A 24,455-nucleotide genomic window follows, 5' to 3' on the forward strand; every position below is an offset into this window, starting at 1 on the left:
TCTATCAAAAAAATTTAAAAAAAAAAATCATTTGTTTATTTATTTTTTCAGATGATCATTTATAAACCCTTTTTTTTATGATGACTTTTGTTGTTTCATATATTTATAAAGGTCACAAGCCAATCCTTTTTTTTTTTTTTGTCAGTCTGGTTATACCTTTCACCCAAATCCTTAAAAAAAAAACGAATATTCTATAAATAAAATATATTTTTAAATACTAAGAAAGCTCGAAATTTCTTTATTTTATTTTTAGCTATTTTTGTATTTTTGATGACACGAATAATGCATTTATGAGTAGATAAAATATAAATAGAAAAAAACAAAATACAGGAAGCGTTTCACCAATAGTTTCACATACCACTTTGGTGATAATTACATGACATTAAATTGGTGCTATAGTTACACATTTGTCTATTGCAATAATACATATATTGAGACACCTCAAAAGTAATAATAATTATATATTTTTTTACCTTTTTTATTTGAATTGTTTTTATCATTTTAAAGTGGTGTTACAGTAACACACATTTTTTTTTTTTTTTCTTTTTTACATGACTGTTAAGTAGCCTGTTACGTTATTCAAAAAATAATAATAATATTTTAATTTTTGTTTATATATATTTAAATATTTATAATAAACAATTATTACACTTACGACATGTATATGTGGTTATTAAAAATTTTGTGAAAGTTTAAATTTTTAAAATTAAATTTGTTTTGTTTTTTTCTTTTTTTAAATTGAGTAATTATTTATGTTTATTTGTTTATTTATTTATTTATATTTTCTGTATATATAGCCATGTTGAAAATAGATAAAACAAATATATTTAATCATTTTTAATTTTAAACATTGTAATTAGTTAAAATCCTTGAAGGTTCAAGATTCAAGATTAAATGAATGAAATTTGCATTCATATCGAGAAAGAAATACTTTCGAATAATAAATATAATTTTTTTTTTTTTGTGATTTTTTTATTTCGTTCTTTTAATGGTTAAATAATGCGCGTTTTTTTTTTTTTTTGCTGAGATGTTCAATAGCAATTATCATTGCCTTTCTAGAGATATATAAAAATGACACGATGTGTTTGCAAAAAAAAATAAAAATAAATTAAATCTGATCTTAATATTTTGCAATGAAATTAATTAATATAATTTTGAGTAAATATAAAATTAAAATAGCAATTAAAATTTAAAAATTAATATATAAAATTGAAATTTTCGAAATAAAAATAAATTGAAAATTTAAAAATTAAATTGAAATGATTTTTTTGCTGTTATAATATTTAATCCAGAGTGAATGTATTGAATGAAGATCTCAAGGCTCCAATAATTTAACAGATATATATAATAACAGTTTTATAATAAAAAAATCAAGTAGGGTGGCTGATATTGCACCAATAAAAAAAAGAAAGGAATTAAATGAAGGAGAATGGAAGAAGAAGACCCCGAACATGGTCTCAGCGAAAGTTACAAAACCCCCCAGGGGAACTTGATGTCTGCCCCTTTCTTCTCAATTTTTTTTTTGCAACATTACCCTGAAGATAAATAAATAAATAAATAAAATAAATTCATTAATAAAAAATTAAAATATATTGATTACAAGTCTCAAACCATCACTCATAAATATTTAAAATAAATTAAAAAAAAAAACAACAAAAAAAGTGATAAATCAAGAAACAATACAACTATTTAGCATTTTAAATAATGAAAAATCCATCATGTCTGTCTGTATGAAAAAAGAAACAATTTAAACAACTATTAAATTTATTTATCTAAAAATAAATAATTAATAATAAATATGAGGTAGATAAAAAGAGCATATAGTGGTTTGAGTATTTCGCAAAGTAGGCCGGGAGTTCACGTGAGGATAATCGAATTCCATGACGAAGAAAGCGTTTTCCCTCTCGATCAGTGGTCACCATCACTGGACAAAAATAAAAATAAAAAAAAAAAACAACTTACAAATGCATCTTTACATGTATTAACTTGGTTTGTTCGTAAATATCTTAATAATAAATTCACATAAATTTAATTCAACTCTCATGTTTGTTGGTTCATCTTATCCACTATCATCATCTTGCTAAATACAAAAAATAAAATCAAGCAACTATTACGTAGCTTTTTTTTTTTATTTTACTTTTTTCATCAAGTTAAAATCCACGGAAGCAAATAATCATGATCATCACCATCATCCTACCAGTATACTGTATACATAAGACATTATTTTTCTTCCTCATGCGAGTTGATGTTTAAAATCAACCACACTTGTTACTTGAATTATTTATTTATCTAAAAAAAAGGTTTTAATTTTAATTCAAGACTAGATGACTAGTATGTACAGTATATATTTAAAAATATTAAAAGATTGTAGATTACTTTATTTTATTTGTAAAATTCGAAATAAAAAATTTTAAAAATTTCACTGGAAATAAGAAGGATGTTACATTGACGCTTTCGCTTGTCAGTAAATTAAATGCGTAAAGAGGAAATGATGATAATAAAAAAAAAAAAAAAAGTTGATTCAATTATGCTTATGAAGATTATATTGGACAGGTTGTGTCCTCGGTCCAACTTGATTGACTTTCTTTTAAAGTCTTATCAGCCTCAACAAAAATCACATACAAATTGCAATATTATATTTCATTTGTTGATCTAGATTTTATACCACCACCAAAAACAGCATAATTAATTTGCTTAAAAAAATTAAAATTTCATTTTTCAGGGTCGAATAAGATTGGCTGAAATAATATATTTATATCTGATCCAATTAAATAATGTTCATGACCTAAATGAAAAAAAAAAAAAAAAAAACATTTATTAAATCAGATATAAAAATGTATTTTTGTTTTATAAAAAAATTATATTGAGTAAATAAATTTAAAATTAAATAGTTAACAACATTTATCTTGATGTAAAAATGAAAAAAATAAAAAAGTTAAAGATCAAATCAGTGAACCAGATTACAGCTATTATTAACAAAAGTAACAAAAGAAAATAAATATTATTTTCTCACGATGATCGAATAGTAAAAATTTACAAACCAGGAAGAATATAATTAACACAAACAAAAAGTAATTTTATAAAAAAAATATTATAATAATTACGAAATCAAATTAACTCTCGAAATGAAATTGAATGTGTTTCTTTTTTTCTTAGTAATGTAGTTTAGATTTGGCGTAAATTAGTATTTAATCGAGGCCAAGAATAATTTTACATAATCAAGATTAATCAAGATGTATCAAGATGCATCAAATTACCAACAAAGAGAACATGATTTATTTATATTTTTTAATTAATAAATTTCCAAATTGTTAAATTAATATCAAAAAATATCAAAAATCAAGTATCAAGTCTAGGCCTAGGACACTGTTGATTCTCCACTTGATTCTTCACTTCATGAAGAATCCAAACAACAAATTCAATCATAGCAACAAAGCCTGTTGCAATTGATTGATTTGATTTTTTTTTTTCATTCCTTAAATACACGCACAAGACGAACAAGTCATTCTGAATAAAATAAAAAAAATAAATAAATTAAGAGAGGACTAAATAATAATAATAATAATAAAAGAGAAGAGCTGCATTTACTCTCACTCGAGGTCTGTCCCCGTCTCTTCTTCGTTGTCACTTTTCCCTCTCCATATAAATCCCTACTTAACATCAGGGTATAAAGCACCCGGGTGCAACTAACTCAAAGTCACAAAGAGCCAAAACGGCATTGCAGTAACCAACATGAATCCACTTTTCGCGGTAAGCATCATAATAGTGTTACATCTAGATACAAAAACAAAAAAAAATAATAATAATAATTTTCAAGTGATATTTTAACAAAATATATTTATTTATATATAATTAATATATATTTATTTTAACAAAATATTTTCAGTGTGTGATAATTAGTCTGGCAGGTGTTGCCTTAGCTGAGCCACCAGTATCATCAGGATATAATTACAACAGACCAAGTAGCGGTGGTAATTCAGGAGGTGGTGGATATTCATTAGGAGGTGGTGGTGGTGGTGGATATTCATTAGGAGGTGGTGGTGGTGGTGGATATTCATCAGGTGGTAGTGGTGGTGGTTATACACAAGTATCATCTGGTTATCCAACAAGCGAGGGTGCACAAGTTGATGGACAATTACTTGAACAAATACGTCAAATTTTATTAAAAGAAGAATCACAATCACAACAATCTGGTAGCTTTGGAGGTTCTGGTTATGCACCAAGTTCAAGTTATGGACCACCAAGTGGTAGTTATGGACCACCATCATCACAATATGGTGTACCATCAATAAATAATGGACGTGTTGTTGGTATTGATTTAGAAGGTATTAGACAAGCAATACAAGTTGCACAATTTCATCAAGCAACTTCTGGTAATACTGGTGGTTATCCAAGTGGTCCAACTGGTGGATATCCAAGTGGACCAACTGGTGGATATCCATCACCACCATCTGGTAGTTATGGAACACCAAGCAGACCACCAAGTGGTAGCTATGGAGCTCCATTCTAGATTTAAATATTAAAAATTAATATTTAAAAAGAAAGAAAACACACCAGACATCATCAAAATTATCTTTTTTTTTAAAAAAAAAAGAAAAATAAATAATATTACCAATCGGAATAGAAAAAATATAATAAAATTTAATATCAATAGAGAATTTTTGTTTTTTTTTTTTAAATATTAATAACATCTAGGCCAATCATATCAAAAAAAAAAAAAAAAATGTCTGGATAAAATGAATTTTTTTTTTTTCTTTTTAATACAAATTATGAAAATCAAATGAATAAATGATAATTCTGGATATGATGAATGATATTAAAATGAAAAATAATCGCTCAAGCGATGGAGAAATTTACTCCAAAAAAAAACGAAAAAAAAAAAAAAAAAAACTATTACCTGAGGAGGTCAAAGAGAATAATGGAGGAGAAAAAAGATGATCGTAATTTGCTCGATGTAAATTAACGGTTTTTGTAAATAATTAAAACAACACAAACACACAAAGAGAGAAATAAATTTGGAAGCAGATTATTATGAGATTCATGAAGCAGTATCAATTTAAAATAAAAAATTATCAATTGAAAATTATGATGCAATGAAATTGTTGGCTAAATATTGCCATTTAAAACTCGTAATTATTAAAATTGTATATATTTTTATTTAAATTAGTGACACGCAAGTTAACTTAGGGCATTCAATCAAAACTCACGTGTCACTTGTCTCAATAATCAACAATAAAATTACATCAACAATCTCTCTCATAGAAAAAGAAAAAAAAACACAAAAATATTTTGTACTTTTTTTTTTTTTTATACTTATAATCATGCAATTATTATTTTTTTATATTACTTGTATAAAGGCTTTTTTGTAGAAAAAATAAAGAAAAAATAAAAAAACGTCGCCACCGTTTAAAAAAAAAAAAAAGAATCTTGTTTTGTTGTTATTATTTTGTTGTTGAGGAGATCAACACCACCTTTCTCCTTTCACTTGATGCAATTTTTTTTATTTGTTTCATTGGATATATATAAGAACGCACTGGACATGACGTAAATAAATTAACCTGATCGATCTCTAGATGAGAACAAGGACCAAAAAATATACATTTCGAAATTCGAAAGTGAATGATGCTTTGATAATGTTGGGGACAAACCAACACTGTCCTCGAATTTGTTTTTTTTTTCTTTCTGGACCATGTGCTGAATTTATTTACACAAACAAGTTTAATAAGGAGTTGTCAATGTAATCTTGATGATTACGTATTTTGACTATTATGGAACTCTTTAAAACTTGATTGTTATTTTAAAAATGCTGACGAGTCATCTTGATGCTAATATGTGCAATTTGTGATTAATTTTGTTGCTAAAATAACGCAATGATTCACAAGTGGAATGCAATGACATGTTGAATAATAATATAAATAAAATCTTGATGATATATTTTTAATTTAATTGTGTTAATTTAAATGTTTTTTAAACTATTATTCAAAATGATATATTATTTTTGTATTTAATATGTTAACACGCAGAATAATACAGAGAAAGTAAAATGATCGTGGGAACATAATGAATGAAGACTCAATTTACCAAGAAACAATTTACAAGATTAATATAATAATATCCACCACTTTTGACTCTCTCAAAGACTTTTTAAAAATTTAAAATAAAATAAATAAAACCACAGTATGTTATTTCGTAACAATATTGTTATAAAAATAATTGTAACAATAACTGTGTTGAAGAAAAATAAATTAACACAAATAAACTATTAAAAAATTGCATCATAATTTTAATAAATAATCATGCATATGAATTTAAATAGTTTTTTACTGATTGTTTATTAACTCGAAAAAAAATATTTAAAAAAAACGAAATAAAATTAATATAAATAGTAAAATATTATCCTGAGATTTATGTACATACGACAAACGACTTTGATATTATTTTTTATTTAAAAAAAATTGATGTTTTTATTGGATTAATTGTTGGCTTGTTGGTGTCATCATTATCATCATTATCATCCAAGCACCAATTTAATTAATATCGTGAGAATATTTAGAAATATCAATGGAACTGTAAAATAAAAAAAAATCATTGTTATTAATTGTTATCATTTGCTTTTAGTTGAACTTTTAATTACTCACATCTTGTGACTGTTCTAATTGACCTTACAAGATGCATCAATTGTGATTTGACTGTTGGAGTTTCACCAAAGCCTTGGATATTTTGTTGAGCACCCCATCCAACTAATGACAATTGAAAAAAATTTCATAAATATCATATATTTTCACACATGAAATTAAAAAACAATAGGTTTTCTTTTACAATGAATATTCATGTGAAAAATAAATTAAAGACACAATAAGTCTAGTCAAGCAATAAAACAATATTACAAAAAACAATGAATAACAATATTATACCTATTTTTTTTTCTCATTGTTTTTATTGTTAAACAATAGCAAGAAAAGGTGAAATAAATTTTGTGTAGGCAAGAAAAAAAACTCACACAATACGTGTCAAATATATTTTGAGGTTAGAAATGATTAAACAACTTAAATGGCAATTTAAATTATTGTTATTAAATTTATTGAATAATTGTTGATAATTATAACTTACTTTTAACGAGAAAACGTTCTTCATGAAGTACACAAACAGCATTTAAACACAATAGTGTTGCTTCAAAAAGTGTCCACAATGTAAAGGCCATATTTGTGTGTTGTTATTTTTGAAATAAACAGAAGCTATAATAATAATAAATAAATATGAACGTCATTTTCTACTTTACCAGTAAAAATCGTTAGGCTGTGTGTGTGTGTTTTTTTTTTTTTCTTTTTTTTTTTACATTGTTATTTGTACATGTAGTAGACGAAGAGGGGAGAAAAGGGCATAGCTCTCACTCACTCATTCAGCTTCTTCATTGTCCTTTTGAGTTTTGGGTTTTACATCGTTTGTAAATATTTACTCTGTAGACTAGAGTTTTATCTAAATACATGTAACTATATTGTACAATAATTAAGTATGGATGCATATAAACGAAAAAGGATTGAAAGCAACGAATACATTCCTGAAGGTGATCTAAATGCTTCTGCAATTGATAATTATTTAGCACAACGAGCTGAGATAATTGAAGCTGCTTATAAATTCATCCAATTTGAAAAAGAACATGCAGAAGAGGATAAAAAACAAAAAGAAGATGAAAAAAAGATGAAGATGGAAAAAAGAGCGATGAAGAAGAAAATGAAACAACAGAAATCAGCTCAAGTTGAACAAGGTGGTTTGGCTGCATGTGAAAAATTAAATAAACAGCCTAAACAAAATCAAACAATTGTATCAATACCAGCAACAAGTTGTCGTCATCAACAATCATCTGGATTGTTCAACTTGGAAGCCCAAAAAAATGATGTTAATATTTATTATAATCATTATTTACCAGTTGATGAATTGTTTGATTTATTTGATGTTAACAATGGTAATTATTATTATTTAAACTATTATATTTCCATAATGATAGATTGATTTTTTTTTTAATTTTAATTTTCTTTCATTTCAAGCATGTAAAAGAGAAAATCGTAAATTCATGTTTAACGCTACATCATACTATGATCTTGAAGCAATAATGGAAAATGCAATTATTACTAAAAAACATTTGATTGATATTGATTTAAGTAATTATGATGAAATACGTACTTGCTGTAAAGGACGAAATATATGTAAAAAATGCTGGAAGTATGCTGCATTGGCATGTAAAATATTGGACAAAGAATTAAAAGGTAACAGTTGATGTTAATAATAAATTTAAATTAAACATCATATTTAATTTAATTTAATTTCAAATTTTAATTTAATGTAGAACATTGGCAGTATAAGCATATAGTGTGGATTTATTCGGAACGAAGAGGAATATTCGGTTGGATTTGTGATGGAAAAGCCAGAGAAAAATATGTTAAAGAAAGAACTAAAGTCACTCAATTTTTCAGTGGTGTTGAGTCAAGAAATAGTAAAAAACGTATAAAATTTAGAGGTCCTCTTGATCATCCTTCAATATGGTAATCATTATTATTATTATTAAAAAATATAACATATGATTATCATTAGGTATATTAATTGTATATATTTTTTTTTCCTTTCCAGTGATAATTTTGTATTGTGCTTCAAATTTTTTATTGAAATATGTATAAAAAAACAAGATTTACTGAATGATATGAAAAATATAAAATATTTTTTGGAACAAGTGCCAGTAGCATTTCGTGAAGATCTTTTAACTGGATTTAAATGCTATAAAACAAGCTTACAACGCTGGAATTTTTTTTTACTTTATTATGACAGACAAATGAATAATAATGTCAATAATGGAGGATTTGTAGCTGAATGTAAATATCTTGTTGAAGAAATTGTTATACAATATACTTTTCCAAAATTAGCTGGTCCAATATCAGTTCTACAAAATCATGTATTAAAATGTCCATTTACTTTTCATCCAAAAACAGGAAAAATAGCTTTGGTCATTAATCCAGAACAAGTTGGATTATTTAATCCAGATGAAGCTCCAAGAGTTGATGAAATTGTTGAACAATATCAAAACGGATATGGATCATCAGGGCAATGTCAATTTAAAAAATCTGTTGAACATTTTAAAAATTTATTAATTCAAGTTAAAAAAGACAAAGAACAACAACAACAATAGAAAAATGAATAATATATTTTAACTTTTTATATTTTAACTTTTCATAAATAATTTGTGTGTGTATCATCATTTAAATAAAAAGATATTAAAAATTAACAATAAAAATTCACCTTTTTAAATAGTATCAAAGCAAATATACCTATATATTTTTTTTTTTTTGAATAAATATAATAACAATATTTTGTTGTCAAAAAAAAAATCAACTGCTAACGTCATCTTATTGACCTATAAAAAATTAATAATAATAAAACAGCTAGCGTCATCCTACGTTGTCATCAACTAACTACATCAAAAATAAATAATAATAATAATAATAATACGTTTAGATACAGTAATTTTTTACTTTACCAATAAAAATCGTTAAATAGCTGTGTTTTGTTTTTTGTTGTTTTCGTCCTTTTTTTTTTTTTTTTTATACTGTTTTTTTACCAATTGCCATTGTAGTCGACGAGAAGACAAAGGGCATATATAGCTTTTATTCACTTTAGTGAAAAAAAATTTACAAGAGACAGTTTCCTCAATGTCCTCTCTTTCCGGGGTCGACTGCCTTGGTGTTCTTAGTAAATCGTGAAAACTGTGTCACAGGGTCTTCTGCATGTAGCCCGTGTGTGATTTAAGTTATTACATATAAAAATACTGCGACAAAAAAATACATTCCCGTAAGTAAACAAAATTCTTTTACAATTAACAAAAATTTCGATATAAATCAAGCTGAATTAATTAAAGTTGCTTCTTATTTTATTTAATCTAAAATTGAACGAAAAAAAAAAAAAAAAACAGATAAAGATGGATATAAAACAAGAGAAAAAATTAGATAAAATCGACCTGATTGATTTAACAATCGACGACGATTCTTCTAATATGGAAGTTGAAATTAACCAATCAGATAGTAATTCAGAACGTCAACAATTTGATTTGGCTGTATGTAAAAAATTAAATGAACAACCTAAACAAAATCAAACACTTGTATCAATACCAGCAACATGTGGTCGTCATCAACAACCATCATTCAACTCTGATGAAAAAAAAAGTCATATGTTTGAGGATAGTGCATTTTATTATGATCTTCTTTTACCAGCTAAAGCTATGATTAATTTATTTAATTTAAATGATGGTAATTTTTACTATTATTATTCAAAATATTATACTTCAATGATAGATTATTTTTTTTTTTTAATTTTAATTTTCTTTTATTTCAAGCATATGAAACAAAAAATCGTGAATATATGTTGAACGTTGAATCATCCAATGATCCTGAAGAGTCATTTGTTATAAGACATTTAAATGTTTCGAAAGCTTCGCAATTTAAATCACAACTTAAAGTATCTAAACCACATCAAATTGATATTGGTCCAATTTATGAAAAACCGTAAGTATTTTTTGGTTCTCAACAATATAATAAAATAAAAAAAATATATATGTATTTATGATTTTTTTAGACCACAAAAAGGAATGGAAAATAAAGTTATTGCTAGAGAGCATTTAATGGACATTGATTTGAGTGATTATGATGAAATACGTACTTGCTGTAAAAATAAAAATATGTGTAAAAAATGCTGGAAATATGCTGCATTAGCATGTAAAATTTTAGACAAACAAATAAGAGGTAAAATGTTAATAATAAATTTAAATAAAACATCATATTTAATTTAATTTCCAATTTTAATTTAATGTAGAATATTGGCAGTATAAACATATAATGTGGGTTTATTCGGGACGAAGAGGAATTCATGGTTGGATTTTGGACAAAAAAGCCAGAGAAAGTAATGTTGAAGAAAGAATTGTTATCACTGATTTTTTCAGTGTTCTTCAATCAGGTCATAATAAAAAACGTGTTAAATTTAGACGTCCTCTTCATCCTTTGATAAGGTAATCATCATTATTATTATTATTTAAAAAAAAAATGTAACATATGATTATCATTAGGTATATTAATTATATATTGTTTTTTTCTTTTCAACAGTGATAATTTTCAATTATGCTTGGAATTTTTTGTTGAAGTATGTATAGTGGAACAAGATTTATTGAATGATATGGAAAACATTTTGTTTTTTTTGGAACAAGTACCAAAAGAATTTCGTGATGATCTTTTAACTGGATTTAAAAGCTATAAAACAAGTTTTCAACGATGGAGTTATTTTTTACTTTATCATGAAAAACAAATGAAAAATATTGATGAAAAAGTAAATAAAGAATTGGTAGCTGAATGTAAATATCTTGTTGAAGAAATTGTTATACAATATACTTTTCCAAGATTGGATTGTCCAGTATCAATTCAAAAAAATCATGTACTTAAATGTCCATTTAGTTTTCATCCAAAAACAGGAAAAATAGCTTTGGTCATTGATCCAGAACAAGTTGAATTATTTAATCCAGATAAAGCTCCAACAGTTGATGAAATTGTTAGACAATATCAAGGTTCTGTTAAATTGGATGAGTCAGTAGGGCTATATAAATTTAAAAAATCTGTTGAACATTTTGAAAATATATTGATTCAATTAAAAGAAGACGAACAACAACAACAAGAACAACAACAACAACAACAACAACAACAACAACAACAAGAAAAATGAATAATATATTTCAACTTTTTATATTTTAACTTTTGATGAATAATTTGTGTGTGTATTTTTTTGTGTGTATCATTCTTTAAATAAAAAGATATTAAAAATTAACCTTTTTAAATTGTGATATTTATTTTGTCAAATTATATTATCAAGCAGTACCATGACACGAGAATATATTTTTTTGAATAAATATAATAACAACAATATTTTGTTGTCAAAAAAAAAATCAACAACTAACGTCATCTTATTGACCTATAAAAATTAATAATAATAAAACAGCTGGCGCCATCCTACGTTGTCATCAACTAACTACATCAAAGATTGATTACATGAAAAAAAAATAAATAAATAATAAATATAAACATAAATAATAAAAGAACAATAATAATAATAATAATATAAGATTGTGATTGTGAAGAAAGAGAATTCAAAAATTTATTTTGTAATAAACGATTTGTGTGTTGTGTGTGGTGTGATAATTGAGTAAACACACGAGTTAATAAATCCTGAGGAATACTAAAATTATTATCTGTAAATTATATTTTTAATTATTTATTATTTATTTATAACAAAAAAAATTAATTTATAAATTATTAATTAACTATTATTCATAATCTGACGTTTGCTAATTATTTATTTTATTGTTTTTTCTGTTTTTTTTTCTTTTTTCTATTTTCTAAAAATTTATTAAATTGGAGTTTTTATTTTTATTTTTTTTTTTCCCCAAGGAATTTAACGAGGGGACACATTTGGCGAGGAAATTTTAAAAACACACATGAAAATATATATCATCACCAGGTGACATGGCAATTGGGCATTGATTTTAATGACAGTAAGTTTTTAAATTTATTATTTAATTTTTAAATAAATATATCATTTAATATCATTGAAAATTTTTCTGTCAATATTATTTGTTTTAAAAAAGAGCATTTTCATTTTTTTTTCATTTGTCCATTTGTAAAATTATCAATCCTGCACTTGACCACACCAATTTTTTCTTGGAAAAAAAAAAAAAAAAAAAAAAAAAGTAAATGACCTGTAAATTAAATTAAATTCTTTCTTTGATTGATAATAATAATTATTTTGTTTATATATTTTCAGATAAATAATGAGGATTTTAATATAACTGATGTCATCAAATAGATAAAAAAAAAAAAATAATACACACACAACATTAAATAATTCCTCATAATCCTCATAAATCTATATCCAAAAATATCAAAATACAATAACAAATAAATACCATAATATAATAATAATAATAATAATAATTAGAAGAAAAATAAATTTGAAAAAAATAATGATATATCAAAATAATAATAAATTAGCATAAAATAACAAGTTACAAATTCAAAAAGGTACAAAAATTAATAATAATAATAATAATAATAAATATCAATGTGATAGTCATTAAAATAATATATTTATATATATTTATGAAAACAAAAAAATGAAAAAACTATTTTGATAAATTAAATATATATTATTGACTTGATAGTTATTAATTTAAATTTGATATTAATATATATATATATCTATTTTTTTAAATAATTTTGTTAATTAAAAATGTATCAAACAGTTGTATCACCACCATTAATGGTTAAGATTATAAGTGGTTATCAAGCCAATGGACAGTATCCAAATTTTCAATCACCAAATCAATCATTAGCATTATCACATACACCTCCACCACTACCACCACCACCTCCACCGCCAAGTCCTCGTCAACAATCCCCACATAATCATCAAACATATTTTATCAATGCCAATACTGAGTATCAACAAGGACATCATTTAATTCCAGTAATTATTATTGTTATTATTATATCTATTTAAATTAATTTATTAAATGTTTTGCTAATTTAATTTATTTTATAAATTACAGACTGAAGTTTATCATCCTCCACTTGAAGTTTATCAAATGATGAGTGTTGAAATGCCACATTTACATCGTCATGGTTTTGGTCCACAAGTTGCAATGCCATGTTCAATGAATCAACATTATCAAAGACGTCATTTTAATAGTTATGATTGCAATGCATTAACAATGCCACCACCACATTTAAATTTTCGTCAAAATGGTAATATAAATTGTTCAATTAAAAAACCAAATTGGCCAAATAATAAACAAAGAAAAAATTCACCAAAGAATAATTTTATAAATATTGATGGTAATGCTAATGCTAATATTTCAATGCCAAGAGAACAAATGCCACAGTATCATTTATTTCCAATAAGACAACAAATTACACCAACATCATTATCACCAATAACACCAACAGCAATAGCACCATCAGTATCATCAACAGCATCATCATCATCAGCATCTTCATCATCATCAAAAACAGATAATTATTGTCACAGTGACAGTGGTACTAATTCACCATCACCAACACCATCTAAAAATCAACAAGATAATCATTATGATGATAAAACAATTTTATCAAATTTTCATTCAAATGTTATCAATAATAATAATAATAATAATCACCATTATTATCATCATCATCATCATTATCAACAACAACAACAACAACAACAATATGATAATTCAAATGTTAATGCAACATTTACACAGCATCATTTGAGTCCATATGTTACAAGTCAATCACAATTTTTACAATATCATTATTATCAACAACAGCTGCAACAACAACAACAGCTGCAGCAACAGCAACAACAACGACAAACAAATTATTACAATTCATATTTACAAGCATTAAGAATGAATCAACAAAATTATCATAATAATAGAAAACGTCATGATAATAATAACAACAAGAAAAATAATAATGCATCATCAACAATAACATCAACATCAACAACAATACCATCACGTTGTAAAAAAACACTTGCTGAAATATTTATATCACCAGTTAATTTTACAAATCGTATAATACCACCAGATAAATTTTTAAATAAATCACATTTAATGCAAGTTTATGATAAACCAATAAATTTAACAAATAATTGTCAATGGGATAATTTATCAGTGGACATATGGAATAAATTTATTGAATCACAACAATCTGAAAAAACTTATAAAGATAAAATTTTATTATGGAAAGGTTTGTATCTTTATTTTAAACAAACATATCCAAAATATAAATTATATCTTGTTGGTTCAACAGTTAATGGTTTTGGTTATGAAAATAGTGATGTTGATTTGTGTCTAATTGTGAAAGACATTGAAATGATACCTAGATATGATGCAGTGGATCATCTAAATGAGTTGTGCAAAAAATTAAGTGAATGCAGTTTTATTGATAAATGTGATTTAATTGAAGCTAAAATACCAATATTAAAATTTCATGATTCATTGCATTGTCTTGATGTTGATTTAAATTGTAATAATGCTGTTGGTGTTAGAAATACACATATGCTTTATTGTTATTCACAAATTGATTGGCGTGTACGTCCATTAATTATTGTTGTTAAATTATGGGCACATGTTAATGGTATAAATGATGCTAGAAATATGACACTGTCAAGTTATTCATTGACACTTATGGTCATACATTTTCTACAAAGTGGTGTCAAGCCAGCAGTACTTCCATGTCTTCATCAACTTTATCCATTTAAATTTAATACAATATCAGACATTAAAAATATTGATATACATGAAAAATTAGAATTACCAGAGAGATCATATGAACAAATTAATAGACAATCACTTGGTGAATTATTATATCAATTTTTTCATTATTATCATAAATTTAATTTTGATCAATATGCTATATCTGTTAGAACACCACATAAATTATTTATTGAAGATTGTCGTAGTGTTTTATCACTTAAAAATCGTCGTCATCAATGGAATTTAATTTGCATTGAAGAACCATTTGATTTGACAAACACTGCCAGAGCTGTTTATGATATTGAAAAATTTAAAATTATTAAACAAGTTTTTGCTCAATCATTTGAAAAACTTGGTAGCTCACGTAATCTTGACAGTATATTTCAACAATCAAATATTGTAGAAAAAAAATATGATTCATCACAAATTAAACAACAAAATCAATCAAAAGATTTAAATATTATTAATGGAGACAAAAAAAAGGATAATAAATCCAAGTGAATTTATATTAAATTATCTTTTTTTTTTTTTTTTATTTTTTTGCCAAATAATCAGCCTAAGTTGATGATGATGGATTATTGATGTTTTTTTTTTTTTTTTTTTTATTTAAATTCCGTCAATAGACAATTTTGTGATATAAAAAAAAACAAAAAAATATGAATAAATAAATAAAAATACTTGGGCTGTGTGTGCATTGAGTCAAAACGCTGGTGATTACACTGTGATAATAGTTAATCATACTGATAATAAATTGATCAGCGTTTATTAATTTATTAAAATGATAAAAAAATATATCGTCTCAGGAAGAGCGTTAATAAAGCTAGTAAAAATATAACACTGCCAATGATAGCTGTCGTTTAAAAAAATATAATTTATTATTAATTAAAAATAAACAAACAAACAAGGCGAAATTAACAAATAATGTCATTGTGCCTTACATGTTAGTCGTACTTAATACTCAAATGCAAAAAAAAATTGATATTATTATTATTATTATTATTAATAGTCTGATGCAATTATTGCTCAATGTCCAATTATTGAATATTTAAAAAGGAAATTAGAAAAAACAAAGATACATTTAGCTATTACATTAACGAGATTATCAAGTGGCATTTTGTTTGAAAGAAAAATTAATTTAAAATGTAAAATTATTTGTCTTGCGAGTGTGCCTGTTGTTGTTGATCTCCCTCGTTATTTATTAACTATAATTTATCCAATGAAAATCGAAAAAAAAAATACTTAAAATCAAAATACAAAAACAAAAAAAAATGCCAAAAAATTAAAGCTCAAAAAAAAAAATAATAATAGATATATTTTTACAGATTAATTGTTAAGGTTTAGTATTTATTTATATAAATTTAATATTTTTTTTTTTTTTTTTTAATTATTTTTTCCGTGAATTGTATTTAGCTTCTTGTCGTATTGATATGATATTTTTTTTGTCTTGAGGGAGATGGCCTAGATCACGATGTATCATTTATTTTGATGAGCATTTTTTTCTGAAATTATACAAAGGTCGATTAAATTGAATGAGAAAAAAAAAACTTGTTAAATTGAAATTATATATGAAATTTAGTTATGTATTTTGATTTATACTTGCAAATAAAATTAATTTAGCTTGTCGAAAAAATAATAAAAACAAAAACTTTATAGCAATTTACAAATAAACATTTTTTTTTTTTTTTTTTTTTTTTTTATAAATATAAATTATTCGAAATTATTGTAAAGAAAACTTTGTTCCTTATAAATGAAAAATAATAAATTTTTGTAAAAAAAAAAAAACAACAAAATATTTTTATTTGACATCACATTTATTGATACCATAATAAACTTTTTTTTTTACAGTGTTTTTTAAAATTAATTTTTCAGTGGGAAAAAAAAAAGAAACTAAATCAAATTGCTAACTCAAAAATTAATAGTTCAATAATTTTTATATTCTACAGTATATAAGTCAAGAAACCATTAAAAAAAAATAATAATAAAGCTAAAAAAAAAAAAACATTTAATTATTATAAATAAACAAAAGAAAATTTCAAAAAAAAAAAAAAAAAAAACTTTCCAAGTAGTTTTTTGATATTAAATTGAGTTTAAAAAAAAAAAAAATTAAAAGTATTAGTAATTAACAAATTAACGACTGTTAATAATTATTTTTTTCTTTTTTCTTTGTCAACTAATCGAATCAAACTCTACGGTTATAACCGTGTGTACTATCAGCCACTCTGTTTACTAAATATACAAGTTACGAATCAACGAAATAATTAAAATATATTGAACAAAGATCAACATAATTTTCCACGATAATCAAAGAATTTGTTGTCCATTTTTTTGTTAAAATAATGCAAACAATATCATTTGTTTATAACAAAGTTATCAGCTTTGTTGAAAAATATATTGGACTGATGAAAAATTCGCTAGATCATATCGTTTCGATTTGTTGTTTTGATGTTTCTTTATTCATTTAGGTTTTTTTTTTTTTTTTTTTTTCTTTTGATTGATGATGAACAACTTTTTGTTCTTGGATATTATATATATTCATCTTTTGAATAATTATTTCTTCTTTATCTTCATCTTCTTCTTCTTCTGCTTGTTTTTATTATTTATATAGATCTTGTTACGAATAAAACACAATCAATGCTCATTTATAATTATCTCCCAGTATATTCTGATAACATCTCATGATGTTAATTTATAAATCACCAGTTGCATTGAATCATCAACAATTCAATCGAGTCAATGCATTGCACCAGCAAAATAACAGTTTTAACTGGAATTATTATTTATATTACTATTATATCATCATTATTTTGTGGTTGATATAATTTACTTGATGGTAAAATTTTTCTTTTTTTGATTGATTCATTGATTGATTTGTATTTGTATTTGTGTTGTTTTTTTTTTTTTAAATATATTTTTTTTTCTTTTTTTTAAATTTTTGTATGTTTTTTTTTCTTTTTTTTTTTAAATAGATTGTGTCAAAAGCCCTTTACGATTGCTCCCGCAATCTTATGGCATATGCCTTAATAAGCATTGTATTAAATAAAATCTCAGTATGGTTGAGAAAATTGTCCACCTTGTTGTGATTGTCCACCTTGATAGAATCCACTTCTATCACCTTGATAAGTTGAATCTTGTGATAATAAACCATCCATTTGTGATTGAAAATCACCAACGACAAATGAATCTTGTGATAATTCAGCTTGACTTAAACCTGGTTGTGATAAACTAAAACCACCAGGTTGTGACATACCTTGTGTTGTGCCTTGTGTTAATGGTAATCCTGGTTGTGAAAATGGTTGTGTATTTATATGATCATTTTGTTGTTGTTGTTGCTGTTGCTGTTGATGTTGTTGATGTTGATTTAATTTACCAAATTTATTTTTATTTGTTTTCATTGAATTAATAATACCACCACGACGATTATTATTATTTGTATTATAATTATTGTGATTATTATTATTGTTAATTCGGGGATTTGTTTGACGTGATTGTACAGCTTGTTGATGTTGATTATAAAAACGTGGTGGTACATGTGCCATATTCATAAACATACCAACTGGTACTGGTACATTATTAATAGCAGCTTGTGCACGTTCTGGACTAATATAACTGATAGTATCATGTGTACGACTAAACATATCAAGTTGTACATGTCTTTGATAATATGGATTATTATTATTTTGATTTTGATGTAATTGATTATGATTATTCATAGCTGCTGCATTAACAGCAGCAACAGTAGCAGCATTACCACCAATACCATTTAATTGACCACCACCACCAACACCACCAGATCTATCATATATTGAACCAGGTATCATTGCTTCACGTGCATCATACATTGATGTTGACATAAAATGTGAACCTGGATTTGCTGAATTAATTAATTTTTTAGGTTTAGCAAATTGTATCATTGATTCTTTTAAATTATTTAATGGTCCTTCAACAAGTACTTTTTGTTCTTTATAATAACTTAATAAATGATTCCATAATGGTTGTTTTGATAATACTTTTGGATTACCAACAATAATAAGACCATATTTTGATCTTGTTAATGCAACATTTAATCTTCTTGGATCATTTAAAAATCCAATACCTTGATGTTCATTTGATCTAACACATGACATAATAATAATATCTTTTTCACGTCCTTGAAATGCATCAACACTAGCAACTTCAATTTCTTGATATAGCTTTGAATGTAATGAACCTTGATATTGCATATATTGTACAAGATATGCACGTTGTCCTTCATATGGTGTTATAACACCAATTTGTTCTGGTTTAACACCACAACGTAAAAATCTTGTTGTTATTTTTTCAACATTTGATGCTTCAGTACGATTTAAATATGATGTACCACTACCAGCAATTTCTTCTTGTCCTTGTGTAACATAAAAAAACATTGGTTTATCTTGTACTGGCCATGGAAAATCAATTTTAATTAATTTTCTTTCATCAGCACATACACCATTTTGTAATGAACCTTCATAAAAAAAATTTGATGGAAAACGTGATAAATCTGGATGCATACGATATTGTACCTCAAGACGAAATGGACGTATACCAAGTACAACTAAACGTTCAAATAATGATTGTGATAAACCAGCACGTGCTGCTTTTTTACACATAACAACTGGTCCTAATTGACAATGATCACCAACTAAAATTAACTGTTTAGCACCAAGTACAACTGGTACCATACATTCTGGTTCAGTTGCTTGCATACTTTCATCAATTAATATTGAATGAAATTTAATACGATGAAGACGTGGATCACCAGCACCAACACATGTACAACATATTACATCAGCAGCTTCAAGTAATTCTTTTTCAGCTGATTTTTTTAACAATCTATATCTTTTTTCATCAGCTGATGATAGCTCACCAGTTTCATCTTTTAATTGTTGTAATTTTTGTAATTCATTATTTGTTTCCATATTTTTAATTTGATTATGTAATGCCAAAAAACTAACTGGTGAATCAATAGCTTCACGTGATTTAGCACATAAACGTACAACTTTTAAATTTGATTTATGTATTTTTTCAGTTAATTGATCAACAGCTGTATTTGATGGTGCACATACTAATACTGGACCACCATTTTGTTTAACAAGTTGATAAACAATTGTTGCACTTGTAACTGTTTTACCAGTACCAGGTGGTCCTTGTATTAATGATAATGGACGTTGTATTGCATGTTTAACAGCATATACTTGTGAACGATTTAAATCTGGTAAATTTGGTGCACTAAAATGTTTTGGTAAATGACAACGAAATAATACTTCTTCAACTTCATGACCAAGTAAACGATGATATATATATGCTGATACTGATGAATCATCAACAGCAAATTTACGTAATGCTAATTGCATACGATCAAATGATGTACTTTTCCATATAAAATCAACAACAAAATTACTAATACATTCAGTTGGTGCACCAGTACTATTTTTTAATTCAATACCAACTTCTTCACCATAATTATCTGGTATTTTAATAACATGACCAAGACCAATCCATGGTTTATGTAGCTCACCAAGATAACGTAATCTTAATTCATCACCATGCATTAATTTCATATCACCATCTGTTTTAGCTAATAAAAAATATGCTATTGTTTTTTTATTTAAACCAACATCCCAACGTACTTCAATATTTTCTTGTGTTTGTGATTCTTTTAAACGTTTATCATAATCAGCCTCAAGTTTAACTAATGGACCAAATATATTTTGATATTGATAACCATCTTCATAACGTAATAATACTTGTTGTGGTTCTTCATCAACACCTGGTTTTTCTAAATCTTGAAATGTTGCATCAACATTATCACGCCATAATTCTTCAAGTTTATTTATTTGTTGTGCTGATATTTGACGTGCACGTAATTGTTCTTGTTCAGATGGTATTTTAACAAGCCAAGCTAAAAAACTACGATCTTCAATTAATGGTTTCCATTGTTCTTGATCCCAATTCATATCTTTCAAGGAACTTTGTGCTGCACATGGTTGACGACATAATAATACAACAACTGAATCAGCTTTTGCTGGTATAAAACCAAGTACAAATACATTTCTAACAGCACATGAATAACATTCAAGTACTGTTTCACCAAGTGGTCCATCTCTGTGTAATGTAACTTCCTTATGTTTAGCTCGTACTAAATGATTTATAATATGTGAACCTGATGTATTACCACGTCCATTACAAAACCATTTTCTGCATATGTTACACATAACAACACATGATGCTTCATGTATACCACAATATTTACATGCATGCTCAGGTAAATCACGATTATAAAATGCTTCCTCTTCTTCTTCTTCAAATTGTAATTCAGCAAGATTTTGTGCAGCACCAGATATTTTCAAGTCCAATGCTGATGATGATGATGATGTTCCATTTGTACCATTTATCTAAAATCAAACAACACACAATGGACTTTAATACAACAACAAGATAACTCTATACTATTAACGAGGTCATGTGATAACAAAGTACACAATGCAACTTGTAGGTACAAGTGTATAAATTTAATAACAACAACAACAACAACAACAACAATAACAATAGGGTTGTTGTTTGTCCTAAATATTTTTAAAACCTTTAAGGTTATGTTCTTAACCGCGTGGGTGATTCGTGGCATTTTTTTTATTTTATTTTTTATTTTGATTTATTTATAAATAGCTAATTAAATGGTTGAATGTTTTGATGATTGAAATTTTATAGAGTATTATTATCATCATGACTATTGTCTATTATTACCTGAACAGATTGACTTTGTTGACTTTGTGCTGGTTCATGTTGAGATGCTTGTGTTTGACTTGGTGATGGTAATGTAAAATCAGTAAAATCAAATTCACTTCCTTGTGTATCAGCTCCAATTAAATCAGCTTCTTCAGTGTCTAAAAATGTCAATGTTTGACTACTTGGTCCATATGCATCAACACTCATCTTGATGTCTATTATTATTCTTTAACTCTTTGATATTTAGTTGTTGTTTTTTTTTTTTTTTTTCATTTGCCAAGAAAACACTGATTAATCTGCCAATCCAATAAATTATGGTCTTGATAATTTATCTGTTTTGAGAGAGAATGTTTTTTTATTTTTTCTTGTTGGTTAATAACACTTCCAAGTTCCTTCAATATTAACATTAAATATTTAACTGTGTATATTTTTTTTAAATAAAATTAGGCTTCAAAGTGCCAACAACACTTGACGTATTTTTATTATTATTATTTTTGTGTTTCTAATATTTTTTTAGAACTAATAAAATAAGCAGGCCATCAAATGAATAACCTACGTCATACTTTTGCGTTTACTTTTCTCTCTCCCACCAATATAAACTATTTCACAATTTACACAACGCGAGTGTACATAATTTTTTTTTTTTTTTTTTTTTTTTTACTGCGCTAGTCGGTTATTACGTCATCAGCTGATATCCGTAAGCGCGGGAATTCTGTTATTCATACAAACACACAGCTTTATTAATTAATAATAATTTTAAAATGTTAATTAAATTTTTTTTTTTTTTTTTAATGACAGTTGTTGGTTTTTGTTGTTATTATTAAATTATTGTCATTAAAAAAATATAATTCATAGGAGGTCTCACTTCTTCATGGTGTCTTTTGTTTTTGTTTTTTTTTCCAGCGCCACCCCCTAAAAATCTCTCAACACTAAAAAAAAAAAAAAAACAAAAGCAAACAAAAGAGAAAAAAAAAAATTCATCATACGCAGTTTGTCTGTTGCTGAATGTAAAGCTTATAAAAAAGTTAATTAATTAATTAAATTATAATAATTAATCAAGTGTATTGGCATTTGTTGTTTTTTTAATTAAAAAGAAAAAAGTGTTGATAAATTGTTGATACATCATGTCGATTGCACCAAGACAATCATTTACAACTGAAGAAAATCAATCGTTTACATTTGAATACGACTGGACAATTAAAAATTTTGTATTTCATGATGATAAAATTGAATCATCAGAATTTTCATCTGGCTTGGCAAACATTAATGACAAATGGTGTTTAAAAATATTTCCAAAAGTCATACTTGATGATACAGAATTTGTATCAGTTCAATTAAAATTATTGGATTGTGCTGCAGATGTACCAGAAATTGTTGCACATTACAAGGTATCAATATTGACATTAAATAATGAAGAAGTAAATGCACAAAGTAGTCTTAGTCCATTGAGATTTTCATCTAAAAATACATCAGCAATTGTAAGACGTTTTGTAAAACGTGAAGATCTATTTGGTAGACTTTGGGAATCAACAAAATTATTGCCAAATGATAGTCTTACAATACTTTGTGAAATTAAACTTCTTGTTGATGATAAAACAATTGAAAGTTATCAACCAGTTATTGTTAATGATCACAAAAAATTAATAAATGATTTGGGACAATTATTGTCAAGTGGATTATCAAGTGATTTTACATTCAAGGTCAAAGGTAAATCATTTCAAGTTATCAAAGGTATCATGGCAGCAAGAAGCTGTGTATTTCGTAAAATGTTTGAAGGAAATGATACCAATGAACATACTGTATCAGACATTGAAGCACCAGTATTTGAAGAATTATTACGTTATATTTATACTGATGAAGCACCAAGAATTGATGAACTTCCAAAGCAATTACTTGCTGTTGCTGATAGATATCAACTTGAAGAACTTAAAAATATGTGTGAAGATAAATTGATTGAGAAAATTAATATTGATGAAGCTGCTAATTTACTTGTTTTTGCTGATGATTTTAAAGCTGAAAAATTAAAAGCTAAATGTTTGGAATTTATCAGACATAAATTGAGAGATGTTGTTGCCACTGGGCCATTTCAAGTATTAAAAGCATCACATGGAAGAGTTTTTATGGCTGTTCTCGAGGCAATTGCTGAAATTAAATAAATTCAACTTTTTTTTTTTTCTTCTTTTTTTATTCTTGTTTTCTCACTTTAATGTAATTACGTATTACAATTTTCATTATGTTTTCATTACTCGTTCATTACTTGATTTACTTGATGTATTTTTCATGAATAAATATTAATATTAATATTGATTATTTAAATATAAATATTACTGTGTGTTGAATTATTTCTATTACCTTGAAATTTATTTTTTTTTTTTCATTTGAAAATAGC

General features: G+C 25.6%; 6 protein-coding genes across 6 annotated transcripts; 4 read left to right on the forward strand and 2 right to left on the reverse strand.

The window, feature by feature from the left end:
- Positions 1-3,616: 3,616 nt before the first annotated feature.
- LOC122854180 (pro-resilin-like) lies at positions 3,617-4,580 on the forward strand. Its single transcript, XM_044154629.1, has 2 exons — positions 3,617-3,750; positions 3,887-4,580. Exons 1-2 carry the CDS (start codon positions 3,733-3,735, stop codon positions 4,508-4,510), a joined length of 642 nt encoding a protein of 213 aa, XP_044010564.1. The 5' UTR covers positions 3,617-3,732; the 3' UTR covers positions 4,511-4,580.
- A 1,732-nt stretch (positions 4,581-6,312) lies between these two features.
- On the reverse strand, positions 6,313-7,258 carry LOC122854181 (immediate early response 3-interacting protein 1). The gene is made up of 3 exons (XM_044154630.1): positions 7,111-7,258; positions 6,639-6,740; positions 6,313-6,567 (listed from the first exon to the last, which is right to left on the reverse strand). The coding sequence occupies exons 1-3, from the start codon at positions 7,199-7,201 to the stop codon at positions 6,512-6,514; spliced, it is 249 nt and encodes an 82-aa protein (XP_044010565.1). The 5' UTR covers positions 7,202-7,258; the 3' UTR covers positions 6,313-6,511.
- Positions 7,259-9,617: 2,359 nt separating this feature from the next.
- Positions 9,618-11,853, forward strand: LOC122854184 (DNA primase small subunit-like). The gene is made up of 6 exons (XM_044154633.1): positions 9,618-9,837; positions 9,959-10,292; positions 10,379-10,547; positions 10,618-10,784; positions 10,855-11,047; positions 11,142-11,853. The coding sequence occupies exons 2-6, from the start codon at positions 9,965-9,967 to the stop codon at positions 11,749-11,751; spliced, it is 1,467 nt and encodes a 488-aa protein (XP_044010568.1). The 5' UTR covers positions 9,618-9,837; positions 9,959-9,964; the 3' UTR covers positions 11,752-11,853.
- A 291-nt stretch (positions 11,854-12,144) lies between these two features.
- Positions 12,145-16,133, forward strand: LOC122854183 (poly(A) RNA polymerase GLD2-like). The gene is made up of 5 exons (XM_044154632.1): positions 12,145-12,276; positions 12,474-12,577; positions 12,847-13,103; positions 13,325-13,548; positions 13,631-16,133. The coding sequence occupies exons 4-5, from the start codon at positions 13,342-13,344 to the stop codon at positions 15,821-15,823; spliced, it is 2,400 nt and encodes a 799-aa protein (XP_044010567.1). The 5' UTR covers positions 12,145-12,276; positions 12,474-12,577; positions 12,847-13,103; positions 13,325-13,341; the 3' UTR covers positions 15,824-16,133.
- Positions 16,134-17,853: 1,720 nt separating this feature from the next.
- On the reverse strand, positions 17,854-22,669 carry LOC122854182 (regulator of nonsense transcripts 1). Its single transcript, XM_044154631.1, has 2 exons — positions 22,085-22,669; positions 17,854-21,735 (listed from the first exon to the last, which is right to left on the reverse strand). The coding sequence occupies exons 1-2, from the start codon at positions 22,271-22,273 to the stop codon at positions 18,367-18,369; spliced, it is 3,558 nt and encodes a 1,185-aa protein (XP_044010566.1). The 5' UTR covers positions 22,274-22,669; the 3' UTR covers positions 17,854-18,366.
- A 521-nt stretch (positions 22,670-23,190) lies between these two features.
- LOC122853678 (speckle-type POZ protein-like) lies at positions 23,191-24,222 on the forward strand. The gene is made up of 2 exons (XM_044154094.1): positions 23,191-24,002; positions 24,117-24,222. The coding sequence occupies exons 1-2, from the start codon at positions 23,191-23,193 to the stop codon at positions 24,220-24,222; spliced, it is 918 nt and encodes a 305-aa protein (XP_044010029.1).
- The last annotated feature ends 233 nt before the right edge of the window (positions 24,223-24,455 follow it).

This window comes from Aphidius gifuensis, linkage group LG4, assembly GCF_014905175.1.
Source record: "Aphidius gifuensis isolate YNYX2018 linkage group LG4, ASM1490517v1, whole genome shotgun sequence".
Taxonomy (NCBI): domain Eukaryota; kingdom Metazoa; phylum Arthropoda; class Insecta; order Hymenoptera; family Braconidae; genus Aphidius; species Aphidius gifuensis.

Coding starts and splice junctions, on each gene's coding strand:
- LOC122854181 (XM_044154630.1), bottom strand. CDS start 7,201: ATGGCCTTTACATTGTGGACACTTTTTGAAGCAACACTATTGTGTTTA. Junction 6,741..7,110: donor AGAACGTTTTCTCGTTAAAA/GTAAGTTATAAT, acceptor AATTGTCATTAG/TTGGATGGGGTGCTCAACAA. Junction 6,568..6,638: donor AATTAGAACAGTCACAAGAT/GTGAGTAATTAA, acceptor TTTATTTTACAG/TTCCATTGATATTTCTAAAT.
- LOC122854182 (XM_044154631.1), bottom strand. CDS start 22,273: ATGAGTGTTGATGCATATGGACCAAGTAGTCAAACATTGACATTTTTA. Junction 21,736..22,084: donor AACAAAGTCAATCTGTTCAG/GTAATAATAGAC, acceptor GTTTGATTTTAG/ATAAATGGTACAAATGGAAC.
- LOC122854183 (XM_044154632.1), top strand. CDS start 13,342: ATGGTTAAGATTATAAGTGGTTATCAAGCCAATGGACAGTATCCAAAT. Junction 13,549..13,630: donor AAGGACATCATTTAATTCCA/GTAATTATTATT, acceptor TATAAATTACAG/ACTGAAGTTTATCATCCTCC.
- LOC122854184 (XM_044154633.1), top strand. CDS start 9,965: ATGGATATAAAACAAGAGAAAAAATTAGATAAAATCGACCTGATTGAT. Junction 10,293..10,378: donor TTTATTTAATTTAAATGATG/GTAATTTTTACT, acceptor TTTTATTTCAAG/CATATGAAACAAAAAATCGT. Junction 11,048..11,141: donor CCTCTTCATCCTTTGATAAG/GTAATCATCATT, acceptor TCTTTTCAACAG/TGATAATTTTCAATTATGCT.
- LOC122853678 (XM_044154094.1), top strand. CDS start 23,191: ATGTCGATTGCACCAAGACAATCATTTACAACTGAAGAAAATCAATCG. Junction 24,003..24,116: donor CTTGAAGAACTTAAAAATAT/GTGTGAAGATAA, acceptor GGAATTTATCAG/ACATAAATTGAGAGATGTTG.